The sequence below is a fragment of the Muscardinus avellanarius genome (genome assembly GCF_963383645.1).
Source record: "Muscardinus avellanarius genome assembly, chromosome: X".
NCBI lineage: Eukaryota > Metazoa > Chordata > Mammalia > Rodentia > Gliridae > Muscardinus > Muscardinus avellanarius.
In genome coordinates, this window is record NC_137792.1 from 126278812 (window position 1) to 126303004 (window position 24193).

At 42.0% G+C, this 24193-nt stretch overlaps 1 protein-coding gene across 2 annotated transcripts in view; it reads left to right on the forward strand.

Moving 5' to 3' along the window:
- Positions 1-225: 225 nt before the first annotated feature.
- DIAPH2 (diaphanous related formin 2) overlaps positions 226-24193 on the forward strand; it is a gene marked incomplete at both ends in the record, with an annotated part of 850504 nt that continues 826536 nt past the window's right edge. For both annotated transcript variants that reach the window (XM_080719289.1, XM_080719290.1), the window contains one exon: positions 226-357. In XM_080719289.1, coding sequence (XP_080575415.1) covers positions 226-357 — 132 coding nt within the window. The remainder of the gene's footprint in view (positions 358-24193) is intronic.

Consider the following 24193-nt stretch of genomic DNA (forward strand, 5'->3'; position numbering starts at 1 on the left):
AGGGCTTGCCCCGGCGGCGAGTAGTGGCGGCGGCGTGGTTGCGTCGGGGGTGTCCGGAGCCGGGGAGCCCGGGGACCTGCAATCGGCTGCTCCCCAGGCAGACGCGCTCTCCCCCGGGAAGGGGTGCTGCGAGGCGGCGGCGCCGGGAGCCGGGGCGCCTCCGGGGGGCTTCTCCAGGAGCGGAGAGGAGGGGTGACAGGGCGCAGGTGACAGGGCCGGGGAGAGATGGAGCAGCCCGGGGCCGCGGCGTCGGGAGCGGGAGGCGGAGGCGAGGAGCCCGGCGGGGGCCGGAGCAACAAGCGGAGCGCGGGCAATCGGGCGGCCAACGAGGAGGAAACGAAAAACAAGCCCAAGCTGGTGAGTGCGCCCCGCAGCCCCGCCGGCCCCGGGACCCCGGGAGCCCCGGGGTCCTCCCGAGGGCGACCGCGATGTCGCCGAAGCCGGGCGCGGGGACCGAGGAGCCCGGCTGCTCCCGGCCCCCGATCGGATCGCCCCGCCAGCCCGAGGGCAAGGCCCCACCCCGACTTCAGGACACCCGAGTCCTGAAGTACGGGCCCGGCTGTTTGTCGAACTTGCGGGCGCCGATCTCCTCTGCGCCTGTCCATTCCCTCCCACCCCTCGCCCGTGGCCCTCTTTGCCGCTGAACACTTAGGCTCCGGGACTAGGAACCTCCCTCCCTTTCGGCCCGAATCCTGGGGAGCCCTCACGAGTCGGCCGAGTCAGGCGAACCCCGTCGTGGGCCCCCCTTCCCCTTGAGCAGCCCCCTGAGCACGCGGTGCCTCCGAGCATCGCCCCCGCCCACGTGCTCGAGCAGCGAGTCCCTGGGAAAGTGGGGGAGCGTGGGAGTCGGGCTGGGCGAGGTACCGCCAACTGCCCGGTCCTGCGGGACCTGCGCTGCCCTCGGCGGAGGAAGAAGGCAGACCGTGCCAGGCGTCCAGTCCCCATAGGTAGCGAGAACCAGGGGTAGCAGCCCATTTCCTGCCACCGAGGGCGCAGGGGAATGAAATCTGTGGGGCCTGGTATTGCATTGGGAAATAGTGGAGTTTCCTCAACTCATCCGTTAAAAAGGGTTCCTCTTTTTGTCAACTTTCTAATTGGGCTGGCAAGAGGGGCAAGGGCTTTCGTGCACATACTCCTCGCAGCTGAAGAGGCTTGGTCCAGATGCCAAGTCCAAGCCACATGTTGCTTGAGCACGTTGGAGCGGCAGCTCGATCGCGATAGAGGAGGTGCTAGGACAGTGACGGCGAACGAAAGCCAGATGTGGCCGGGTAGATGAAGATGGCAAATTTCAAGTCATCAATTCCACCCCAACCGGAGGCAAATTGGGAGCCTGCCTTCTTTGCTGTGTCTTATTACCCCAGCATCTACTAATAAAGGACTGGTTTGTGTTGGGGAAGGGTAAACTGGTGCCTACACCGCGAGGAAACTTTGAAAGAAAAGTTTAGTAAGAGTATCACCTGTGTGCAATGCACTTAAAATTATGATGTGATTTTGAAATTGATCACCTTTCTTGAAATGAGCGCTCACATTTTCTTTTTTGCTTCTTATTTGGCTGGAGTACAAAACTGGTTTAATCAGTAATCAGAAGTTTAAGTACAAATAAAAACTAACTGGTAGTTTCCACTAGAAGTTTTGTTTCTTCATCTAAAAAGAACCCACCAGTTTTAAAGGTGCTCTCGAGAGAAAAAGTGTTTATCCCAATTAGTAATAACACCTCAATCGTCTTCTTCCCTTCCCTCTGTCCGTTTGCCCTGTTTCATCTTTCTGGTCTTACTTGCTCTAACAAGGTAACTAGATAGTCATGAGATGGAATCGCTTTCAGTTCTTCGCTAACTTCACGGTTCCGCGTGGACCACAGCTTGAAGAACAAGTATTTGAATCCAAGAGTTTAAGACCAACAAGAGTTTGCAGTTTTGCTCAAGCATAACTTTTTAACCTTACATCATTTTACAAGCACATGTGTCAGAACTAATACAAACCAATCTACAAAGTCATTATAGCACATTTTAAAACAATTAAGTTGATCATACAAAGACTTGGTTAACTTTTTTTCTTAAAAAAAGTTCATCTGTGATTCTTAATATTTGCTAGTAAGATGAATATTTAGACTAAATTTTGTTAATTTGAGTATTGTATTAATCACCGCAGCAGTCCTTAATCTGTGTATTTGTGTAAAAGAATTCTATGGGATTATAAGAGAAATTACTTGTGTGATTTGGGACATAAGTCTTAAATTCTTCAGAAATTGAGTGTTTATTTTTCTGGAATCGATACCCTTTATCAGTTTCTCAAAGGCATCCCCCACCTAGAGAAAAAATAAAACTACAGCAGTCCAAAGGAAATGACAGTCGATACCACTTTTAGTTGGAGAAAAGGTCAGTGATAGAAGTTGAAGGGAAATCAAAGACAGAAGATATATTTTTGTAGATAGGAACTACTTTCATTTATACCCTCAACTTAGTTTTTGTTTTTTATTTTGAAACAGGGTCTCACTGAGTTGCAGAGGGCCTCACTAAGTAGCCGAGGCTTTCTGTGAACTGCGATCCTCCTGTCTCAGCCTCCCAAATGCTGGGATGACAAGTGTGCGCCACTACGCCCGGCTACCCTCAACTTTTTGATGGGTAGATATTATTTCTTTCAGAACTGTAATGACTGTTTCTGTGGTACTAGGGATGGAACCCAGGCGCTTTCTACCTCCAGGCTACACTCCTAGACCTATTTTATATTTTATTTTGAAACAGGGTCTCACTAAGTTGCTGAGAGCCTCACTAAATAGCTGAGGCTGGCTTCGAACCTGTGAGATCCCCCAAGTACTGTGTGAGCCTTCCAAGTACTGGGATTATAAGCGTGCTCCACCCAGCTTGCAATGACCCTTATTGAAGGTTAACTAAATAAACAATTGTTTTGGTACTGAGGATTGAACCTAAGAGCATTCTACCTTTGAGCTACAACCCTAGCCCTGTGCGTCTAAGTTGCTTAGGGCCCCACTGTGTTGCTGAGACAGGCCTCAAACCTTTGGTCCTCCTGTCTCAGCCTCTCAAGTACAAAAGGTACATGTGTGTACTTCCATGCCCAGTGGAATTCAATCTGAATGTAACAAATGCCACTTAATTTTTCTTAACAAATGCATCTTTATAAAGACCCTTTATTCTTTTCCTTTTTTGTAGGAGGAATTGAATCCAGGGACATTCTCCTTCTGAGATACAGCCTCAGTCCTTATGTATTTTTTTTTATTTTGCTACAAGGTCTCACTGAGTCGCTTAGGCTGGCCTTGAAGCTTTAATCCTCCTGTCTCAGCCCCTGCAGTGTTGGGATTCCAGGCATGTGCCACTGCTCCTTGCTTTTATTTATTTTTTTGTTTTTGGCGGGTCTGGGGATGGAACCTTGGGACATTTGACCTCCAAGTGACACCCCCTGCCCTATTTTTTTATTCTTTATTTTGAAAGAGGGTCTCACTAAGTAGCTGAGGCTGGCTTCAAACTGCGATCCTCCGGTCTCAGCCTCCAAAAGGCTGGGATTACAAGCGTGCGCCACCATGCCCGGCTTCCTTGCTTATTTTTATTCTTTTTAAGGAGAGCAGTCCTGTCTTGGACTCATCTCATTTTCAATATTGTATTAGTAGTAGGATTTTGGATTTTATGTAACTATCTCATGGCATCGAGCAGCATTACTTTTAGCTTAATAATTTGATGGCCACCAAAGAATGTGTTTTGTTAAATTGAGTAGGAAAGAGAGCTTCAGAAGTGTTATGAAGGAGCTACATCTTCAATCTCACATGTTAAAAGAAATGCCTTAACCACTAAACAAAGGCCAGTGTTAGCCGGGCATGGTGGCCGGGCATGCCTAACTCCTTGTGTTTGGGGCTGACACAGAAGGGTGGCAGGTTCAAGGCCAGCCTCAGCAACTTAGCAAGACTTTTAGCAACTCAGCCAGACTGTGTATCAAAATAAAAAGGTCTAGAGGTATAACTCAGATGTATAATGACCCTTAGTTCAATCCCTAGCAACCACCCCCCAAAGGCCAGTGTTAAGGTAGAACTACCACTAAATGAACAGACAATGGTTGGTGTAGCTGGAATCGGCAATTTCAGTGTTCTTCGGCGCTTTGATTTGTTTGTGTTTAGGTTCTGAAGCCTTTGGATTCTTTAGACGGTAAGGTCACATTAGTAACTTGAAATAACACAGGTTGATCTGGTTATTTTATACCATCCTGAGTATTTGGTTGTTTACAACTCACTGAATCAGGTTTTGATGTTAAATAAGTTTCCAGCATGGTGATTCATTTATGTAGCATTATGTAGGAGGTCACATTTGCTCTGTGGCTTGCAGTATAGGGCATGAACTAAAGAGTGGGAGAAGACATTCTAGGTTGAAGGAATAACGTATACAAAGGTAGTTATATACAAGAGAATGTCCAGTGAAGAAAGTTCAAGTAGCCCGGTGTGGTGGCCCATGCCTGTCATTACGGTACTCGGAAGGCCGAGACAGGAGGACCCATAGTTTGGTGGTCAGTGTCAACAATTTAGCACATTCCTGAGACTGAGCAACTTACCAAGGCCCTGTTTCAAAAAAATAAAAGCTGGAAGGGTAGGGGTGTATCTCAGAGATAAAATGGCCTTGAGTTCAATCTCTAGTATTAAAAAACAAGTTCAAAGAGATATTTGTGGTTGAAACAAAAGGTACATGAGATAGTGACTCTGCCAGAAAATAGAGTCCCAGTCACAATGGACTCACTATCTTGTTAGAATTTCAATTTGTTTTTTCTGAAGGTCTGATTAAGTTGTTGAAGAGATAGGAAGAGATAAAAATGAAGGGAGGAAACTGTGTAGGCTTTCTTGGAGAGGAGTGCCAGAACAGAGGCAGGAAGACCAGTTAGGTGAAGCAGAGAGGCCTAATGGAGTTTGAGGTTGAGCATTAGGACGTGGATTCCAGACCCTGCTCATCCATTGACCTTTCCTTTCCTCATTTCTCTGTAGCGCGGTCTCCTCTCACCATCCACCCTCAACATCCTTACCAAGTGTGCAATGGCCACCTGCTTGTTATTTAATAATTCTCACTTCCTGTCATAGCTAGCTTACCTCGGTCTTTCCTCATTCTTCCATTAAACCTTCACTGATTAGTTTACTGTGGGCTCTTCCATCTCCAAACCCATTAACTATCCGGATCTAGTTTCTACTGAGATTTTTAAATGCTGCTGCCTGAGGGTCCTATTTTATGCTTATTCTTGAAAACCTGGGGCTAATGCTGAGGTACAAAACTACTCAGTACATCATTATTAGCTAGAGATTTTTCCCTATAGGTTTGAGGCTTTGAGAGTATAAATTTTTGAAAGGACACTTAAAAACCATGGTTAGCCGGGAGTGGTGGCACACGCTTGTAGTCCCAGCATTTGGGAGGCTGAGACAGGAGGACCTTGGTTCGAGGACAGCCTCGGCTATTTAGTGAGGCCCTCTACAACTCGGTGAGACCCTGTTTCAGAATGAAGAATAAAAAATAGTAGCTCGGAGGTAGAATGCCCCTGGGTTCCATCCCCAGTACCACACACACACAAAAAAAGTAAAAGAACAAAAACATGTTTAGCTGTATGTGGTGGGCTTGTACTCCTAGCACTTGGGAGGCTTGAAACAGGAGGATCCCAGGTTCGCGGCTAGCCTTAGCAACTTTGTGAGGCAGTCTACAACTAATAAATAAAAAATAACGTTGGAGGGTGTAGCTCAGAGGAAGAGTACCCTGGATTCAATTCCAAGTAACACAGAAAAAGATTACTTCGAGTGCTATATTTTTCTGCATGTATATATTTAATCAAAGGAAACTGTCTTTACACTGCTTTAGGTCTCTAATTTTGAAATTCAAGAAACTTCTTCAGATTCCTGAGAACTCTCCTTGTGTATTTTTAGATTCTTGTGATGTTACAACTCAAACTTCCATGCAGAGAAACCAAAACCGAGGAATAAAAAACCATTTTGCTACCTCTCGGAATACTTCCAACTATTAGGCCAGGATTATGGAATCGGGAACCCATGGACCTGGGCTTTGATTGTTTGATTGTGATCACTAACAGCAATTTGAAGTCTTTGATTAATGTCTGCCAGTCCGAGATCTTTTCTGCCTCCCTGATTGGCTGGCTTGTGTGTTTTGTGAGGTGGTCTGCTAAATTGCCTCGGATTCTTTAAATTCAAAGTTGTCTCAAATTGCTGAGCTCAACTGATTCCCTAGCCTCAGCCTCTCAAGTAACTAATACTATAGGCATGCACCATGGCTCTTGGCTTGAACAATTAACAAGGTGGTTTTGATAAAATATAGTAATGAACGAGAACATATTTAGAAAATCCTATACTGTTATACAAATATAAAGCACTCTAGCTGGGTGTGGTGGCACATACCTGTGATCCTAGCACTTGGGAGGCTGAGACAGATATGAGGTTTGAGGCCAGCCACAGCATCTTAGCCAGGTCCTGTTTTAAAAGAAAAATAAGCTGGCATAGTGGCACACACTTGTAATCCCAGTACTTAGAAGGCTGAGGCAGGAGGATTGATTGTAAGTTTGAGGACAGCCTCAGCAAACAGTGAGAATCTCATCAACCTAGTGAGACCCTGTTTCAAAATAAAAATAAAACGAGACTAGAGGAATAGCTTGGAGGTAGAATATCCTTAGTTGTTTCTCCTCCTCTCCCCCTTCTCCTCCTCCTCCTCCTCTCCTCCTCCTCCTCTCCTCCCCTCTCCTCCTCCTCCTCCTCCTCCTCCTCCTCCTCCTCCTCCTCTTCTTCTTCTTCTTCCCCCTCTTCCTTTGGTACTAGGGATTGAACCCAGTATTGTTCTACCTCCAAGCTATACCTTCAGCCCTTTTTATTTTGAAACAAGTCTCACTAAGTTGCTTAAAAAAGGGGAGGATATAGCTCAAAGGCAGAATGCTCCAGGGTTAAATCCTCACTACTAAATATAAAACACTATAATGAGCCCCTTATATTACCTGAATCAAATGTAACTGTGGGCCAGGTGTGGTGGTGCATGCCTGTGATCTCAGTACCTGGAAGGCTGAGACAGGAGGATCACAGGTTCACAGCCAGCCTCCATGACTTAGCAACCTACACTCTACAACCTCATTCTACAACCTAGTAAGAATATATTTCCAAATAAAAAGTAAAATAGGGATGGGATTGCCCCTGGTTTCAGTTCCCAGCAACACACACACACACACACACACACACACACACACACACACACACACAGATGTAAATGTAGTTGTAATTATGGGGCTAGGATTGTAGTTCAGTGGCGGAGCACCTACTAGCTTAGCATGTACGTGAGTCCTCGGGTTTGATCCTTAGCATCGCAAAGATAAAGTGATTGTGGTTGAATGGTTTAATGACTTGCAATTTGACAGAGCTAACATTATTATTGTATAATAATAGCCTGGTTATATGGTGATCGATTTCTTATTCATAATTCTACTTGTCTATTTGGAGGAGAATTATACATCTGTCTTTTGGCTAATAATTATTTTGTTGAGTGAGGATAAGATATGAGCTTAACTTTCTTCACTGTATTTTTAAAGAACCAGGCTACAATCTTTTTTAACTTATTAATTTAAGGCATTTAAATTTTTTTAAAAAAAAGACTTTCAATTAGATATTTATGACATTTTGCCTTGTCAGGGAGCTTATGATGTTGCACAAATAAGGAAACTGAGTCATTGAAGGGCTGAGGGACTGACTTTAGAGATAAGTTTAAAAGCTCTGAGTCATTATGCTTCAGGGACTCTGAAAGTAAAAAAGTTATTCACTCTCTTTTTTCTTTTGTTCCCATTTGAACAATTTATAATTGCAATCCACCCAAATATCACTCCGAGTGCTAAGAGCTCTGGCAGTAGCAACATGTCATTGAAATGAAATCATAATCTTTTTGAACTTGATCTCAAAGAACACTAAATAACAGGATGCTCTGAAAATGGTACGCATATAATATATGCTAATTTATGTGAATCAGCATATTTGATTAGATATTACTGGCTATCACTAGCACCACAGGGTTATTATTGAAGACCCAGCTCCCCCCATTTCTGTATTTAGTCTGCCATGCAGAAGAGACTAGTTCCTTCTGCCAGGTTTGGGGTGTATGTTACTTTATTTTTTTGAAGATTGAAGAAACTCTGACAATGGTTAGGTGACTTAAAAATTTAGTTACAAGCTTGATATCTAAGTGGGCATCATGTGGCAGACACTCATTATACTCAAAATAGATGTATATAAAGGAAGGTTGAGATGTGCTTTCACATAGTTGCTTATTATGAAAGCCATCCATAGAAAGAAGTTAATTCATACTGATTTAAAAATTTATGCTGAAGCCGGATGTGATGGCTCACACTTGTAATCCCAGCATTTGAGAGGCTGAGACAGGAGGATCGCGGTTCAAGGACAGCCTCAGCTACTTAGTGAGGCCCTCTGCAACTCAGTGAGACCCTGTTTCAAAATAAAGAATCAAAAACAGGGCTGGGGGTGTAGCTCAGAGGTAGAATGCCCCTGAGCTCTATCCGAGGTACCGCAAAAAAAAAAAAAAAAAAAAAAAAAAAGCCGGGCTTGGTGGCGCACGCTTGTAATCCCCACGCTTGGGAGGCAGAGACAGGAGGATCGCGCAGGTTCGAAGCCAGCCGCGCACGCTGGCTTAGGAGACCCCGTTTCCAAATAAAAATGCAAAAATAGGTCTGGGAGTGTAGCCCGGAGGTAGAAGGGCTTCCAGGAACCCCAGTACCACCAAAAAAAAAAAAAAAAAAAAAATGTTGGTTGTGATAGTGAACAGCTGTAATCCCAGTACTTGAGAGGCTGAGGCAGGAGTATTGTAGGTTCGAGGATAGCCTCTGCTATTTATAGAGACTCTCGGCAATTTATTAAGACCCTGTTTCCAAATAAAAAGTAAAATAGGGCTGTTGCTGTAGCTCAGGAGGTATAATGCCCCTGGATTCAATCCCCACCACAAAATTAACAAAAACAAACAAAAACACTTAAAAACTCTTTTACCTGATCAGTCTGAAATTGTTTCAGTCCAAAGCATATACTCTGCCTGTATCTTTAAACAGAAACTCAAGTGAATAATGTTAATTTCTTGCTTTCTGTGAGGTGGCCTGAGAAGGAAGATATTGACACCTTTCTCCTGAAAGAATGTAGAGAACTGAATTCTCACTAATCACAATTTACATAAGCTTTGCTTTCATGAAGATTTTACTGTATTGCTTTAAAAAGAGTAAAGCTCCATTGCTACCTATTACGGAACAGCAAACTGACCACCAGGGTTTCCTTCCATTCCAGCTCTGTAGCACGGTGCCTGTTACAGGTGAGAAGCTTCAGGGTGGCTAGTCAAGCAGGCATAGGTAGGAATCCATGACTTAAGGGAGGAAAAATAGATTCCCTGCTGGCTACGATTCAATTACCTAGCAATTCCAATGCTCACCTAAGGGAGAGGAGACTTAGAGTACATTTTTTTGGTGTTGAGGATCGCAACCAGAAGCATTATTCAACCACTGAGCTGCACCCTGAGCCCTATTTTATTTTCTATTTTGAAACAATCTAAGTTGGCTGGGCATGCTGGTATATGTCTGAAACTCCATTGCTTAGGAGACTGAATCAGAACGGTCTCAGGTTACGGGCCATCTTCAGCAACTTATCAAGATCCTGTTTCCAAATAAAAACTTAGGGATGTGCCTCAGTGGTGGGGTACCCCAAGATTTGATCTCCATTACTGAACATAAGCTATTTGTTGTTCTGTGATAGACATTCACATGTTTTGATAACGATCTGTTCAATAGTAAAAGGATTTTTAAATCTGCATTTAATTTGTTGGTCTCTTTATTAAGCTAAAAGTAAAAAAAAAAAAGATAGTCTTTCAGTAAGTACCAAATAAGAGATTTGTAAAACTTATGAAAAACTTCAAGAATACTAAAACTAGAGAGGATAGTACATGGACTACCATCCATCCCTTGCCCAGATAGAATAATTGTCTAGATGTTGCAAATTTGCTTTTTTTTTTTTTCCCTTGCTAAAGTATTTTAGTCCAAACCTCAGACATCATGTCACTTTACTCCTACGTACTTTAGTGTGCATCTCTAAAAATTACTGACTTAAAAACAGTCACTATGCCACTGTCACATTTTTCAAAATTAACATATTCTTTCGTATCATCTAACAACCAATCCATAATCAAATATCCCCATATGTCTCAAAAATTATTTTTTATCTAACGTTTGCCTACGTAAGGCACATCCATTGAACTCCGTAAATTAATACAGGTTTAAATTAATGGCAGAAGCCAGTGTGGCGATGCATGCTTGTAATCCCAGTACTTGCAAGGCTGAGACAGGCGGTCACCGTCAGCCTCAGCAACTTAGTGAGGCTCTCCGCAACTTGGTGAAACCCTGTTTCCAAATTTAAAAAAATTATATATATAGGCTGAGGGTGTTGTGTTGTCAGAGATAGAATGCCCCAGGTTTCAACCCTCAGTACCATACACACACAAATAATAGTGGCAAAAATCTGATTCAAAGTTAACCCTGCATAAAGTACTACCATAAAGCATCAGCCCAAATTAAGGTCACACCTGTCTTTAATTCTGTCGAAGTAGCAGTTGACTATACGAGTGTGGGTAGAGTCTTGGGAAGAGCTGTTATATACCATAGAAAATAGACCAGCAAAATAGACAGATGAAGACATTTGGCTTCACTTACTGTTTGGACGATCACTCACTCTTCATTTAGTAATTTGTGAAGTGGGGTGGGTTTAGAGGGATAAGAATTTTCTTCCCAGGAAAATGTGCAAAGGAAGAATATTCTAGAGTTCTCTAGATAAAGGACACATGCATACAACGACTACCTTTATGTTGTGAACTCTAGTTTTATTTCAAAATAAATGCCAACCTAGTACTGGAGGTGTCCATCCTTGTCAGCCACTTTGATGTATTCTTAGGTTACTGAACCTTGATGACTGGGTAGCTGACTTTTGCAAGCCAGGCTGCACTAATGAGGTGATAGAGCTGGGATGGGCGGAGTAAGTATGAGAAATTGACTTGGGCAAATGGCCTAGACTCTACACAGTTTTTACTAAAGAATTGTGCAAACCCACTACTTTCCAGACAGTAATTTAGTGCTGTTACTGTGCTGGGAGGCAATAGGCATATAATTTCTCTAACTTTGTGAGCGCAAGTAGATTTAGACTCGTCATCCATCTGCACTCTACAACTTCTCAACTGACCATTTACTCACCCAGCCAGGTGGATGGTTTTCCTCAAAACAGATACATGGGTGATAATTGTTGGGGCCCGACCCAACAATTTTCTCCTTTTGTTTTGCTTGGGAGGGAAAGCTATGGAGATGTTGTTTTATGAGCTTTGAAATCAATCACTGGTAAAGTCTTAAATGTTTAATAGCATATTATGCTGGCTGGAGCTGTTTAGGGAGATTCTGCATGCAGAGAGCAAGGTTTAGTGTATGTTGTACACTTACATTTTTAGTGGCATGTATGTATGATAAAGACCAGGGCTGTGATGTACAGTTGGGCCCTGCTCAAGGGTATGAGACCATGGGGTGCGAGTATCGCATCATTTACCCAATCTTGTCTTCCTGAGCCACTTTTTATATTTTGCACAAAGGTCACATAGGAAAACTAACAATTAAAATTAAATATGTCTCATTTAGAATTGGAAATTTTCATTTGTCATTGATCTAAAGGAGAATATAAAGTATATATCTGTATAATATATTGTGGCCTTCATCTGTCATTCCAGTACTTTGGAGGCTGATATAGGAGGATTGAAGATTCAAGGCTAACGCACAGTATCACAGTGAGGTCCCGTTTCACAATAATAAAGAAAACAACAAAATAGAGCTGGGGCATATAGCTCAGAAATAGAATGGCCTTGGGTTCGATTTCCATGAACACATACACACCGCACAATTATTCTATACCTGACTGCATTTAGTTTTGAATTACGGAAATCCCCAAACATAGAAGATGGCTGTATCCTTGAGGGCCTAGGATAGAGGCTCAATCTGTTGATAACCTTTAATTAAGGCTCCTCCTGTTTTGCACTCCTGCTAATTTTCGTGACATTATTATTTCACCGAGCTTCACATGGTTACAGACAGTATGGATAAGACTACATTTTTTGGAAGTTTGTGTCATAACTTTAATTTATTTTCATTTATATTGCTCATGATACGAGGCAGGAACATACAAAAAGTTAAGATGGGTTAAAATAAATTGGCAGAGACGTTTTTCTTTAATAATATGCTCTGCAGTCTGGTACCTCACATTACAAAATCAATGTTTTCCAGAAGAGTCGGTGTGTACATAAAACACTTGTGAGTGAAAATAACCTTTTCTTCGGCTGCCCTCACAGCGTGTGTTTCATTGGCAGTGCATTAGCTCGCATTTCTCTCCCTTTGGTTGAGTAGCTAATGGTCTTTAAACAAGCTATTAAAGGGAAGAATAAGTTTAGGGTGCAAAAAAATGGTCTGGATCGAATCCATGTTGTGTGGTTTGAATTTGCAAGTATTTGTTTCACTTAAGCAAGGCTTATCCATATTCTCTAACCTCCAATTCTTAGACTTCTCCAGGACGGTCTATACTTCATCAAACTGTTTCAATGTGATCCAAACCCTCCATTTTATGTAAGCTGAGTTGGCCTGGGACCAAACACTAAATTTTAAATGTCCATATCTCTGTATAAAATAGAATGGAGGTGTTATATTTTAAAGTAGGAATTTTACAAGGCTCTGGGCCCGATTTTCCACACTCCTCCCCCGAGTTCTGTAATAGCTCAAGATACGTATTATTTTATGTTGCAAATTCCCAATTAGAACCTCCCTCTTCTCCAGAAGCTTGTTATCACTTACATGTTTCTACTTCTGAAGGTCATTTTATTCCTCGTCATTGTTACTGTTTTTTGTGAACATTATCAGTGGTACATCCTATTGTCTGATCAGAGGTCATATATGCAGCAGGATGGCCATTTGGTGTTAAATCAGTTACTGAAAAGCGACGGTAATTTAAAACAATTTCCTATCCACACCCATCGTTAACCATGTTACCATAACCTAGGGGAAAGTGTATTTTCATTTTAACATCACCAGTTCTTGTTTGTAGCACCAAATATCTTGTTTTACAGAATCTAAAATATTTTATTGCAAGAAGCCAAATATAATATGTAACTCATTCTATTAGATTTTTTTTTTTTTTCGGGTCTGGGGATGCAACCCAGGGGCGTTCGACCTCCGAGCTACACCCCATGCCCAATTTTTTTTTTTTTTTTGAAACAAGATGTCACTGAGTTGCAGAGGGCCTCACTAAGTAGCTGAGGTTGTCCGCGAACCACGATCCTCCTGTCTCAGCCTCCCAAATGCTGGGATTACAAGCATGCACCATCATACCCGGCTTCTATTAAATGTTTTTTTGAGAGCCTATTTCTACCTATTCAAAGAGGATATACATAAAAAGAGCCGACTACTTTTAAAAAATGTAACACTGGGAAAGTCATTTATTTACATTATCTCTGGCTCTCAGTTTATTTTATAAAGTAAAGGAGCTAGAGGTGGTGGTGCATGCTTGTAATCCCTGCACTTGGGAGGCTGACCTGGGAGGATATCAGGTTGAAGGCCAGCCTCAACAGTGTATCAAGATCTTGTTTCAAAAGTAAATAATGAAAAGGGCTTGATGTAGTTTGGAGGTAGAATTCTCCTGGATTCAATCCCAATGCCAAATAATGAAATAAAGGAGTCTAAATAGATGACCTGCAATGTTCCATTCATCTCTGACATACTGAGAATCAAAGGTTATTGAGAACAGTAATGAATCTTCCCTAACATAACTACATGACATCTAGATTTAGTTGGAGGAAAATTTGGAATCATGAAAGATTATTGTTTGAGGCTGGATGCAGAAAAGTGAATTTCCTAGCTAATGACTGCCTTGTCTCTGGGCTCGGAGTTTGCATCGTAACCACGCATCACCTCGCACGTGGGGCGGTGTACGGAGCTCCCTGGAGTGTTGGCTCTGTTCTAGGTCCTCCTAATCGTTGGGTTGTTGTCTTAGTTCGGTGACCAAGTACAATGCTCAAGTTATCTAGAGGTGACTCTCAGGACACACAATATCATAATGTGCCAGTCGCTATTCTAAGCGTTTGTATGTATTTGTCGAGAACTGTGCAAAGTCTGTGATTTTTATCCTGCTCCCCCACCTGTTACTGATTCCTGGATCATTGCGGAAGACCCAAGCTTCTTGGGTCAAGGACAAAAGACAATTGATTATTCGCTGCAAAAGCCATAGCCAGAATGTCAGCTCCACATGCTGGTTCAGTAAGCTCCTGAATCCCATGGGTGCACCAGCATGGTTCCTATGTAGGCTGGTGGTTGTGTTACGGGAAAAGAACCCCAAGCCTGGAGGATTTGCCACTTTGATAGTGACAGGGAGCCAGTCTGCTCTTTTCCGTGGTGGGGAAATTACCTCATCCTCAACAATGCTTGCTACGAAGTCCTGGAAAATATCCAGTATAAAATGCTGTCCACATCTTTTGGTCTTGGCATATTTAGCAAGAATGTGCAGGGACGCGGAGGGAGTATTTACATCCCGCTCAATATGAACTCATTTACCTTCACAGCAATCAGTTTAGAGGTGACGAAAAAGGCCCAGAGCACATAAGTAATGTGCCTGGTACATACCATAGTGGGTGTGGAACTTAAGAACAGTGCGACTATACAATCTATGGTGTGTTTTTATTTCTTGTGATCCTAGGGATTGAACTCAGGGGATTTCTACCCCTGAGCTATATCCCTAGCCCTTTTTAGTTTTTATCTTGAGACAGTTTCTCTAAATTACCCAGGCTGGTCTCAAATTTGTGATCTTCCTGTCTCAGCCTCTCCGGTACTGGGATTACGGACAGGTACCAGCATGCCTGACTAAAATCCACCTTTTACACTTTCTGTAATTCCCAAGAGCCTACACCTCAGCGATGCTTTACTTTAACCTGGAGACCCTAGTAGTCCTGGAGACCTAGTGGTCCTGGAGACCAGTGATGGTTGGACCTGACCCGCATTTGCACCATGCTGATGGGTATATTTAGAAGACAGTTCTGGGACTTTTCATTTTAGTCCCACTGATAATCTGTCCAGGTGCAGTGTGGTGCGTGCCCATAATCCCAGTAGTTGGGAGGCTGAGATAGGAGGATCACAGGTTTGAGGTCAGTGCATAGTAACCTAGTGAGATCCTGTTTCAAAATTAAAAAAAAACAACAACAGTGTAAGGGTATAGATCAGTGGTAGAATACTTCTGGATTCAATCCTTAGGACCACAAAGAATGTTAAAATTGTTTGAATCACTCCCACAAAATAGTGGGGTAGATATATGAGCACTTGCTAGAGAAGAGTCGTGAGCATGAAAGTGATGTGGCTGTGGATCTTAGGGCTCCGTGAACACAGTTCTTGAAAGCAGCAGTCTGGCCTTTACTAAATAATATGATGGTTACCACTAGGCCTGCTATGTTTTACTACTGTTGCCGATTGTATTATTACTGTTTTTTGGATCCTCAGGGATCCAACTCGGCATTCTACCTCTGAGCTTCACTCCCAGCCACTAGGATGCTGAGATGATTATAAATACATTATATATAGTATATATATGTATATATACATATATAATGTATATTCCGTAGTCATTTGTATGTTAGCTTTGTAAAAAGTGGTTCTTAAACAGATTACTTGGTAAATCCTATTGCCCGCTTCAGTGTTTTGTTGCTCTTTTCCCTCCTTTCCCCATTCCCCTTCTGTTTGTCTGTGAAGTAAAACAGCTTTGGAAAAACTAACGCTCTCTCCTGTTACACAAGTACACGACATGCATTGTCCCTTATGTGGGGAGTGCCAAGAACCACCTACCTTCTCCTGCTGCTTCCTGTGTCCGCTCTGCCTAAAGATTGGCTGCTAGAAAAGCGTGGCAGAGTCAGCCAAGTGCTATCTTTTTTAATTATTCTGCAGAAAGCGTTGTGACAAACTATTTCAGCAGTGCCGTGTGACAAGTACTAGAGCCCTGAGCCGTGGACTTGAGTGCTCAATAATATGGAAGTGGATAATGGAGGTTGAGTTTTCCTTCCTTCAGCTTAAGTAGCATCATCTCTCACCAAGAGAAAGAGGACCTTGAATTGTAAAACATGTGATGCGTAAAATCAATCATGAATATACCACCATGTGCCCGGCAGCCGAGCATCAGGCTGTTTTGCACTTGTGATTACTATTTTTTTTTCATTTTTTCATTTTTTTTAAACTGGGATTGAACCCAGGGGGGTATTCTTCCTCTGAGCTCTTCTTATTATGTATTTTTGAAACAGGGTTTTGCTAAGTTTCTGAGAGTCTCAGCCTCCCAGGTACTGAGATTACAGGCCATGCCCTGCTATGCTCACTAATTACAAAAAGTTTTTAAAGAATGAGACATTGTTTTTGAACATTTTTCTAGGTGCGTTATGGTAATTTATTTTTTTTTGAAGATTTAAAGAAGTTTATTAGAAAGATAGAAATACAGAAAATAGAAATAGAGCCCCATGCCAAAATGGCATGGGGGGGTGACTCGAAATGAATACACCCTACATTATGGTAATTTAATACACAATCACTAATACTAATAAGTTAAACTTTCTAGGTTGGTTCTATTTATAGAACTGTGTACAATCCAACATGAAACCAGAAGGTGAACTATATCTTAAGCTCTCATAATGAGAGGGACATGCTGGTCAAGCTGTAATTAAGCTGATTGAGAATTTTATTAAATGTCTGTTTTCCAAATATCCCTCTTTTCTATCCTCACAAATTCACATTTCCTCCAAATATGGACTGGAGAGTTGATATCCTTCTTCAGTTTTTTATTTTATTGAGCCCAAAGAGGTGAGGATTACCAGCGTGTGCCACCACGCCCAGCTGTAGAGCCGGTGTTGTTTTTACGGTTGGGGGAGGCAGCTGCGGTACTAGAATGTCATGGGGAGGGGCCAAGGATGCCGTTCAACATGGCACAAATCATAGGGAACCCCATATATGTGAATTTCTCAGGCCCAAATGTCAATGTGACAAAGATTGCCAAAGCGGAGAGACGCATTAGAATTTATGACTTTATGTATACTTACTGTGAAAACTCATATTTCTTTTCATTTTTCACTTTTTTTTGAGGGTCTGGGGATGGAGCCCAGGGGCATTCTACCTCTGAGCGACACCCCCAGCCCTAGTTTTTTATTCTTTATTTTGAAACTGGGTCTCACTGAGCTGCAAAGGGCCTCACTAAGTAGCTGAGGCTGGCTGCGAACCATGATCCTCCAGCTTTCCTTACTTCCAATCTCAACAAATTCTCACCACATTTCTTCCCAATATACAACTGCAGGCGCTCCTCAGCCTCTTCAGATAGCACCTGGATGCGCGCACGATGCCAAACATTTCTGTGTGTGGTCCATATACTTCATAATTTTCAGCTGGCAGGCATCTCCCAGCTAGGGTACAGTTCTACTAAAACAGCTTAGAACCTGAAATACTTTATGGCAGTGTTTGTTCAAATGTCCTTCCTCAAGCCAGGTGGGTTGGCACACACTTATAATCCTAGTACTTTGGAGGCTGAGATGGGAGGATCACAGGTTTGAGACCAGCCTCAGCTACTTAGTGAGGCCCTTGGCAACTTAGTGAGACCCTGTTTCAAAATCAAGAATGTCGGGGTGGGTGGTGCATATTTGTAATCGCAGCACTTGGGAGGCTGAGACAGTAGGATCGCGCAGGTTCGAAGCCAGCCTCAGCTACATAGTGAGGCTCAGCAGCTTAGTGAGATCCTGTTTCCAAATAAAGTATAAAATAGGTCTGGAACAATAGCCTGGAGGAGAAAAACCCCTGGGTTTCACCCCCAGTACCACCCCCCCACACACACACAAAGGGCTTAGGGTGTAGCTCAGAGGTAGAATGCCCTGGGTTCAACTCCTAGTACTGGAAAAAAAAAGATAAATGTTCTTCCTTTTTTTCTGGGAAAATAAAATTAGCTTGATGCCCCCTCACCATGATGTTTATCAAATTTACCTTTTTTTGTGTGTGGACCTGGGGTGGAACCCAGGGGCTTTCTACCTCCGGGCTATACTCCCAGACCTATTTTATACTTTATTCAGAAACAGGGTGTCACTAAGTTGCCGAGAGCCTCACTGAGTAGCCGAGGCTGGCTTCGAACCTGTGCGATCCTCCTGTCTCAGCCTCCCAAGCGCGGGGATTACAAGCGTGCGCCACCAGGCCTGGCTCAAATTTACCTTTTGAAGATAAGGTTTCCTCTTTCCTCACTATCACTAGATTCTATTCCTCCATTATTAGTCCCTGACTACCCTTTATGATTTCTGGTTCAGTTGAATCAAGGTTAACTTTCTATTTGACCAATGAAAGTAAGTGACTACTTTCTACCCGATTCACTAGACCCAAGTGCATTGTTATACTTAATTAAGCATCTAGTTGTATCTTCTTCTCGTCTTTTCTGTCTTTGCTGCTATATTTAAATGAAGCCATTAGCTGCATTGTCCCATCTGCCTGAAATAACCCCTGTCCTTTTCTATCTTCTCGGTGAACTCTAAGTACTTTCCTTCTGTTTGTTCGTAGAATGTTTAGACTCTTTATTGCCTGCTTGGATGTGACATGATCAGTTCATTGCCCTTCAACTTTCAGTTTCCTGTAGGGAGCCATTCATTCTGCAGCAAGCATGGCCGTATTAACAGTTGTGCTTATTACAAATGTATGGGACAGCATATAATCATTCCACACATGTAAGGTCCTTATTATGTACCAGGCAGCCTGCTGAGGGCATAAATACAACTATGTACAGGTCTAACTTTTCAGGATCTCATGGCCTAGGGAGAAAAGAGGGCCAGAGAAGTATAAAGTAATAAGTTCTGTAGTAAGTAGACATGAGCAGAGTGCTCTCAGGAATGAATGCCGCATACTGTGCTCGGTAGGGAGAGGAGAGACTTCACAGGGGAATGTTTCATCTGAGTCCTGGAGAATGAAGAGCAATTTGGGAAGGTTAAAAGGCAAGGCCTTCTCAATAGACACGGATCAACATGTGCTTGACTTTCGAATGATATAAAGGCAGTTATAAAGGCAGTTATTTAAAATGTTAAGATCTCAGAGGGAGGGTTGTTTGCTTTGTAACGGGAATATAGGAAACATTCTTCACCAACTGCCGGAGCCAGCCGGCAAAAGTACGGGTACCAAAGAGAGGAGTGAGGATGAAAGAATATAACTAAGAATTTAATTCAAATAATATTTATTTCTAACATGGAAGGATCGGCAGTCAACTCCCGGGTTGATATCTCTACTGGCCGAATCATGGGGCTTCTTCTCTTGTGGTATTGATAGTTTTTTGCTTCAGGTTACCCCAACAAGAAAAAGCCCAAAGTCTGGGCAGGTGAAACAATACCCTGGTGCAACACAAACAACACAGACCTAATCTCAGCTCAGACAGAACAATAGCATCATTAGTTCTGAGAGAGTCTTAATTACTTTGAAACCTCCATGCCCCCAAACCTTGTTGACTCTGGGCAGAAGGACAGTCAGAAGTATGCTTTTAGTGAATATAAGGGGAAGACCTTAATGGCTACACACAACCAACTCACGAGTGGGGTGGAGAGAAGGAACTTCTGTGTATTGAGCAACTGCAGCGTTTCTGACATTGTTCTAGGTTTGTTCTTTACATCGTCATCTTACCAAGTTTTTACCCTAAACATGTGGTAAAGATACTTATTTCCTGCATTTAGCAACAAAGGGAAAGGAGTCTCAGGTTAACTGAGTCTAACTCCAAAATATATGCTATTTTATGATAACATGCTGCCATCTTAGAAATAATAGACTAGATTTGAAATCCACCAAGGAGCTGTAATTTTTGTTTTATTTTTACATAAAATATATTTTGCCTTTTAAATATTTATTATATTTTATTTTTCTCCCATCACAAGCTCTATTAGCAGTGTATTGACTATGCTTTAACACATTTCATCGTTGTTGGATAAATTAGTTGAGAAGTAATAGAGCTTGAGATGTTGGCTGGGAGTTGCCCACAAATATCTAATTTGTAGCTACATATGGTTAGTAGGCAAGCTACTCAGTTGTAAAAAATCAAGCTCTGAAATTCTTCTTATTCAATATTTCATCTAATTTAATACATGCCTTGGAGAAACCCACTTCAGTACTGTAATAAGTATTGCTGAGGTTAAAATAGATTAATCCTGCTCACTAAAAGCATAGAGATTGCGATGTTTACAAACCTATGATGCAGGGTGAAATTTTATGTATGTATGTATGTGTTGCTTTATTTTTGCTGGGAATTGAACTTCGGCATTCTAGAGCTACATACCCCCAGGCCTTTTTAAAAATGGATGGAGAGGGATTCTTATTAAACTGAAAAGGGAACCTAAAAAGACAAAATTTTGGAAAGAGATCTAAGTTCTTGAGGGTCTCACTAAGTTGCTGAGGCTGACCTCAAGCCTGTGATCCTCTTGTCTTGGCTTCACAAGTACTAGGATTACAGGTGTGTGCCACATGCCTACTAGGGCGAAATGTAAGTGCTGCTGCTAGGGGTAAAAGGTGCTGTGGGGACACAGATGGTGTTAGTCACAAATGGAGTATTAGGGAGAGATTGGCAGTAGTAGAGAGTCTTAAAATGCAGGGATTGTTTTTTAAAAATTTAATTTATTTTATTTTTTATTGGTGCATTGTAGTCATACATCTTAGTGGGGTACAAAATGGTGGAGGCACACGTGCACACATCACCCAATTAGCCCTTCCCCAATTCCAACCCCATTCCCTCCCCTTCCCGCCTCCTCATGTTTGGCGTGGTGATTGACGTTGATGTTTGGCGTGGTGACTGCGTTGATATGTTTGTTAATGTCCATCATGTGCATTAGAGAATTTCTCTTTTCCCCCTCCCACCCCCCTCAGGCTGCTTTATTTGCTCATCTCTAGTATCTCGTTCTTTGTCTAGAGTTCCTAAAGGACAGAAAGGGCATTCCCTACAGTGAAAACAGTATGCATATTTTAACTTGGCCTCCTATAGCAAAGTATCATAAACTGGGTGGCTTCTGAAAACAAGTTTATTTCTCACTCTTTTGGAGACTGGCTGAATTCTGGTGAGGGTCCTCGTGCAGCTCGCACACCGTTACCTTTTTGTGGTATCCTCACTTGCAGAAAGCACAGAGAGGAATCACACTCCTTTGGGACTCCCAGCAGGGTCAGTCCCCCTGGGCGTCTCCCACAGGCCCACCTCAATGTCATCACATGGGAGGGAAGAGATGGGGTTTCAACATGTAAATTTTTTTTTGGGGGGGGCACAAACATTTAGTTCACGACAAAGCACAGCTGTGAGGGAGCTAAGAAGTTAGAGCATGTTTGAAGAAATAAAAGCCCAGTTGGCCCCCATGCTTGCAAGACCTCCATCAGGTCAATCTGGACGGGGAGATTGCAGGTTGATTGATTGGTTATGGTCAGAGTTGAACACTGATCTAAACACCTTGGGGTTCATTCTGAAACCTGTGTAATGTATTAGTGCCGGGGAGTGTGGGAGGCAGTGTGATCAGAGCTGGTAATTAGATTTTACTTGAGACTTTCTATAATTGGAAATATCATGAAGTAAAAAAATCTTTTGTCCCTGATAATTGGCCTGTTTGTTGTATAAATATAAAGGCATCCATTAATTCTGATACCTTTTGGCATGCTTTAATTTGACAGCTTTGAACCTGTGAAATTAAACATGTACTGTAAATAGTGTATACTTTGATAACTTATAGTTTTGTGGCAACTTAATTGGCCATTGCTCCCAGCCTACTCTTCTGTCGGTCCATGCCTCTGAAGTTCTTGTTGTTATTTCCGCCCCCATAGATATTGCTTTAAAGGTCAGGTACTTTAGATTACAAGGCTTCCGCTGTCAAACTAAACATGTTGTGTCTTGGCTGAATTACAGTCTTCCAGTCCCTGGAATATTCTAAGAGGAGCTGCAAGATTTATGACATACACAATTAGGCAAAGTTATTCTCACTAAAGTGCTGCTGTTTTTCTATTTTCCTGCATGACTCGTATGACAGAGGAAGAGTCACACTGCTCATAACTATCGCAAAGCAGTCTTAGGGTTGTGACTTGAACTAAAGCTCCCCCTTTAAGACACTTGACTTACTTTAATGGTGGCACACACCTGTAATCTAGTCCATGGGAGGCTTAGTCAGTAGGCTCTTGGGTTTCAGTCTAGCTGTAGCAATTTAGCGAGAGCCTCAGAAATTAGTGAGATCCAGTTTAAAAAAAAATTAAAAAGGGTTGGGGTGTAGCTTAGAGGTTCAGTGCCCTGGGTTCAAACCCTGTACTCTCCTACCAAAAAAGGTAATTGACTTAAACAAGATTTGTATTAAGAGCATTGTCAGCTTTAATTATTACAGTTTGTGATATAGGGTCATTAGGAACAGGGTTCCATATGAATTTGAGATAAGAGCTAGAAGAATGTTATTGAGTATTTCAGTTTAGTTGAAGATGCTTAGGCAAAAATTGAATATTTTGTAGCTATTTTTCTATTTCTCAAGTTTAGAGATATGACCCATCATGTGTCTTAGTGAAAGTGAATGATTATTCTTTTGAGCAATACTTTTTAGAGACAGGACGTTATTTTACAAAGTATAGACTGAGAAAATTTTCAAGCTACTTGTTGGGTTACAGAATATTCTAAAAAGATGTAGGTCTTTTGAACATGAATCATCCTTTGTTCGACAACTTTCTCATGAGAGATTTGTGATTCTTACAAAATCCCTTTTACGCTCTCCCAGCTCGCGGCGTAGTACCATAAATGCAGGACAGGAACTTCCTGAGTTATAAATACATGGCCATATGAAAGGCCCTTGGGCAGGGGCTCCCCTGGAATGTTCAGCCCAAAATACTGCCTGGCCTGTTTGCCCCCTTCCCCCTGATGTTGCCTTGGGGATTGGAAGCCCAATCATGAGTGGGAGCAGTTTCTGTTCTGTTTCTTTCTCGGCGACCCCCATCAGTGTTGTGCCGGGAACAATCTACTTCTCAGACCTCTCTCACTGGCCCTGACTTAAGACTCTGGTGAAATGATGGGGCTGATAGGCAGGAGCTTTTCCCATGCTCCTGGCCCCTCTTCCCTTTAGCCAGCTAGCCTGGGACATATTTTCCCACAGATATTATTCCTTTATTCTATGTTTATTGTGGAACAGTTTACTTTCCTATTATTATATATCATGCTGAAGGATGTAGGCCATGAGATGTAGGAATTTACAGCATTACAAGATGAATGAAATTTGTATGCATCTCAGGATTTGGTTTAAATGGCAAATGAATGACTGGAATCTGGAGACAGGAGAGATGAATACCGTGGCTTGGAACAGGCTAGGAATGGGGTTACTGGGAACTTCTGCCCACTGCATGATATACACACACGTACACGAGCGTGCATACGTGCTTGCCAAGGGAAAAAGCATTAGAATTCAAAACAGAAGACTTTAAGCCTTTATGAATTCATGGATTATAGTGTGCTCAGTTTCAGAATTTTCATATAGACTGGATCAAAGAAAATATGAAATATTATGGCATGGATATGTTTTGTTTTAAGAAAATATGTACCAGCAGGAAATTAGAATGTAAGAAGCATAGAATTAATGATCAGTAATTTTACAAGAGTCCAGCAGGTTTACTATGCACAATTCCTTTCTTCTTTTAGAATGTTTGACTTCTCCAAAATATACAAATAATACCTTTAAAATAAATTTTAGTACACAACATGTATCTGACTTTTAGAAGGCAACCTTACATTTTAATGCTCATTATAACCATTGCCACACTATTGATCTGTAGTGTCCAGCATTTTGGAAAATTTTATTTCTTAATAGTTTTCATAGAATTTTTATATTGATTGAAAATATGTTTATGAATGAGAATTGTTCAAAGTTGAAACAAGTATGATAACAAACTTGTGACTTCCTGGGACACTGTTAAAATGGTAACATTTAAAGTACTTTAAATACATTAGAAATACAATTTTCATTTTCCCACTGTTCTCATTCTCTTTAATCCCCTAGATCTCCTTTCACACAGATTTCTTAAAAGTGGTTTTAGGACCACCTATCTCAAAGCCACCGGGAAAGCTTGCTAAAAATTAGATTCTGGAGCC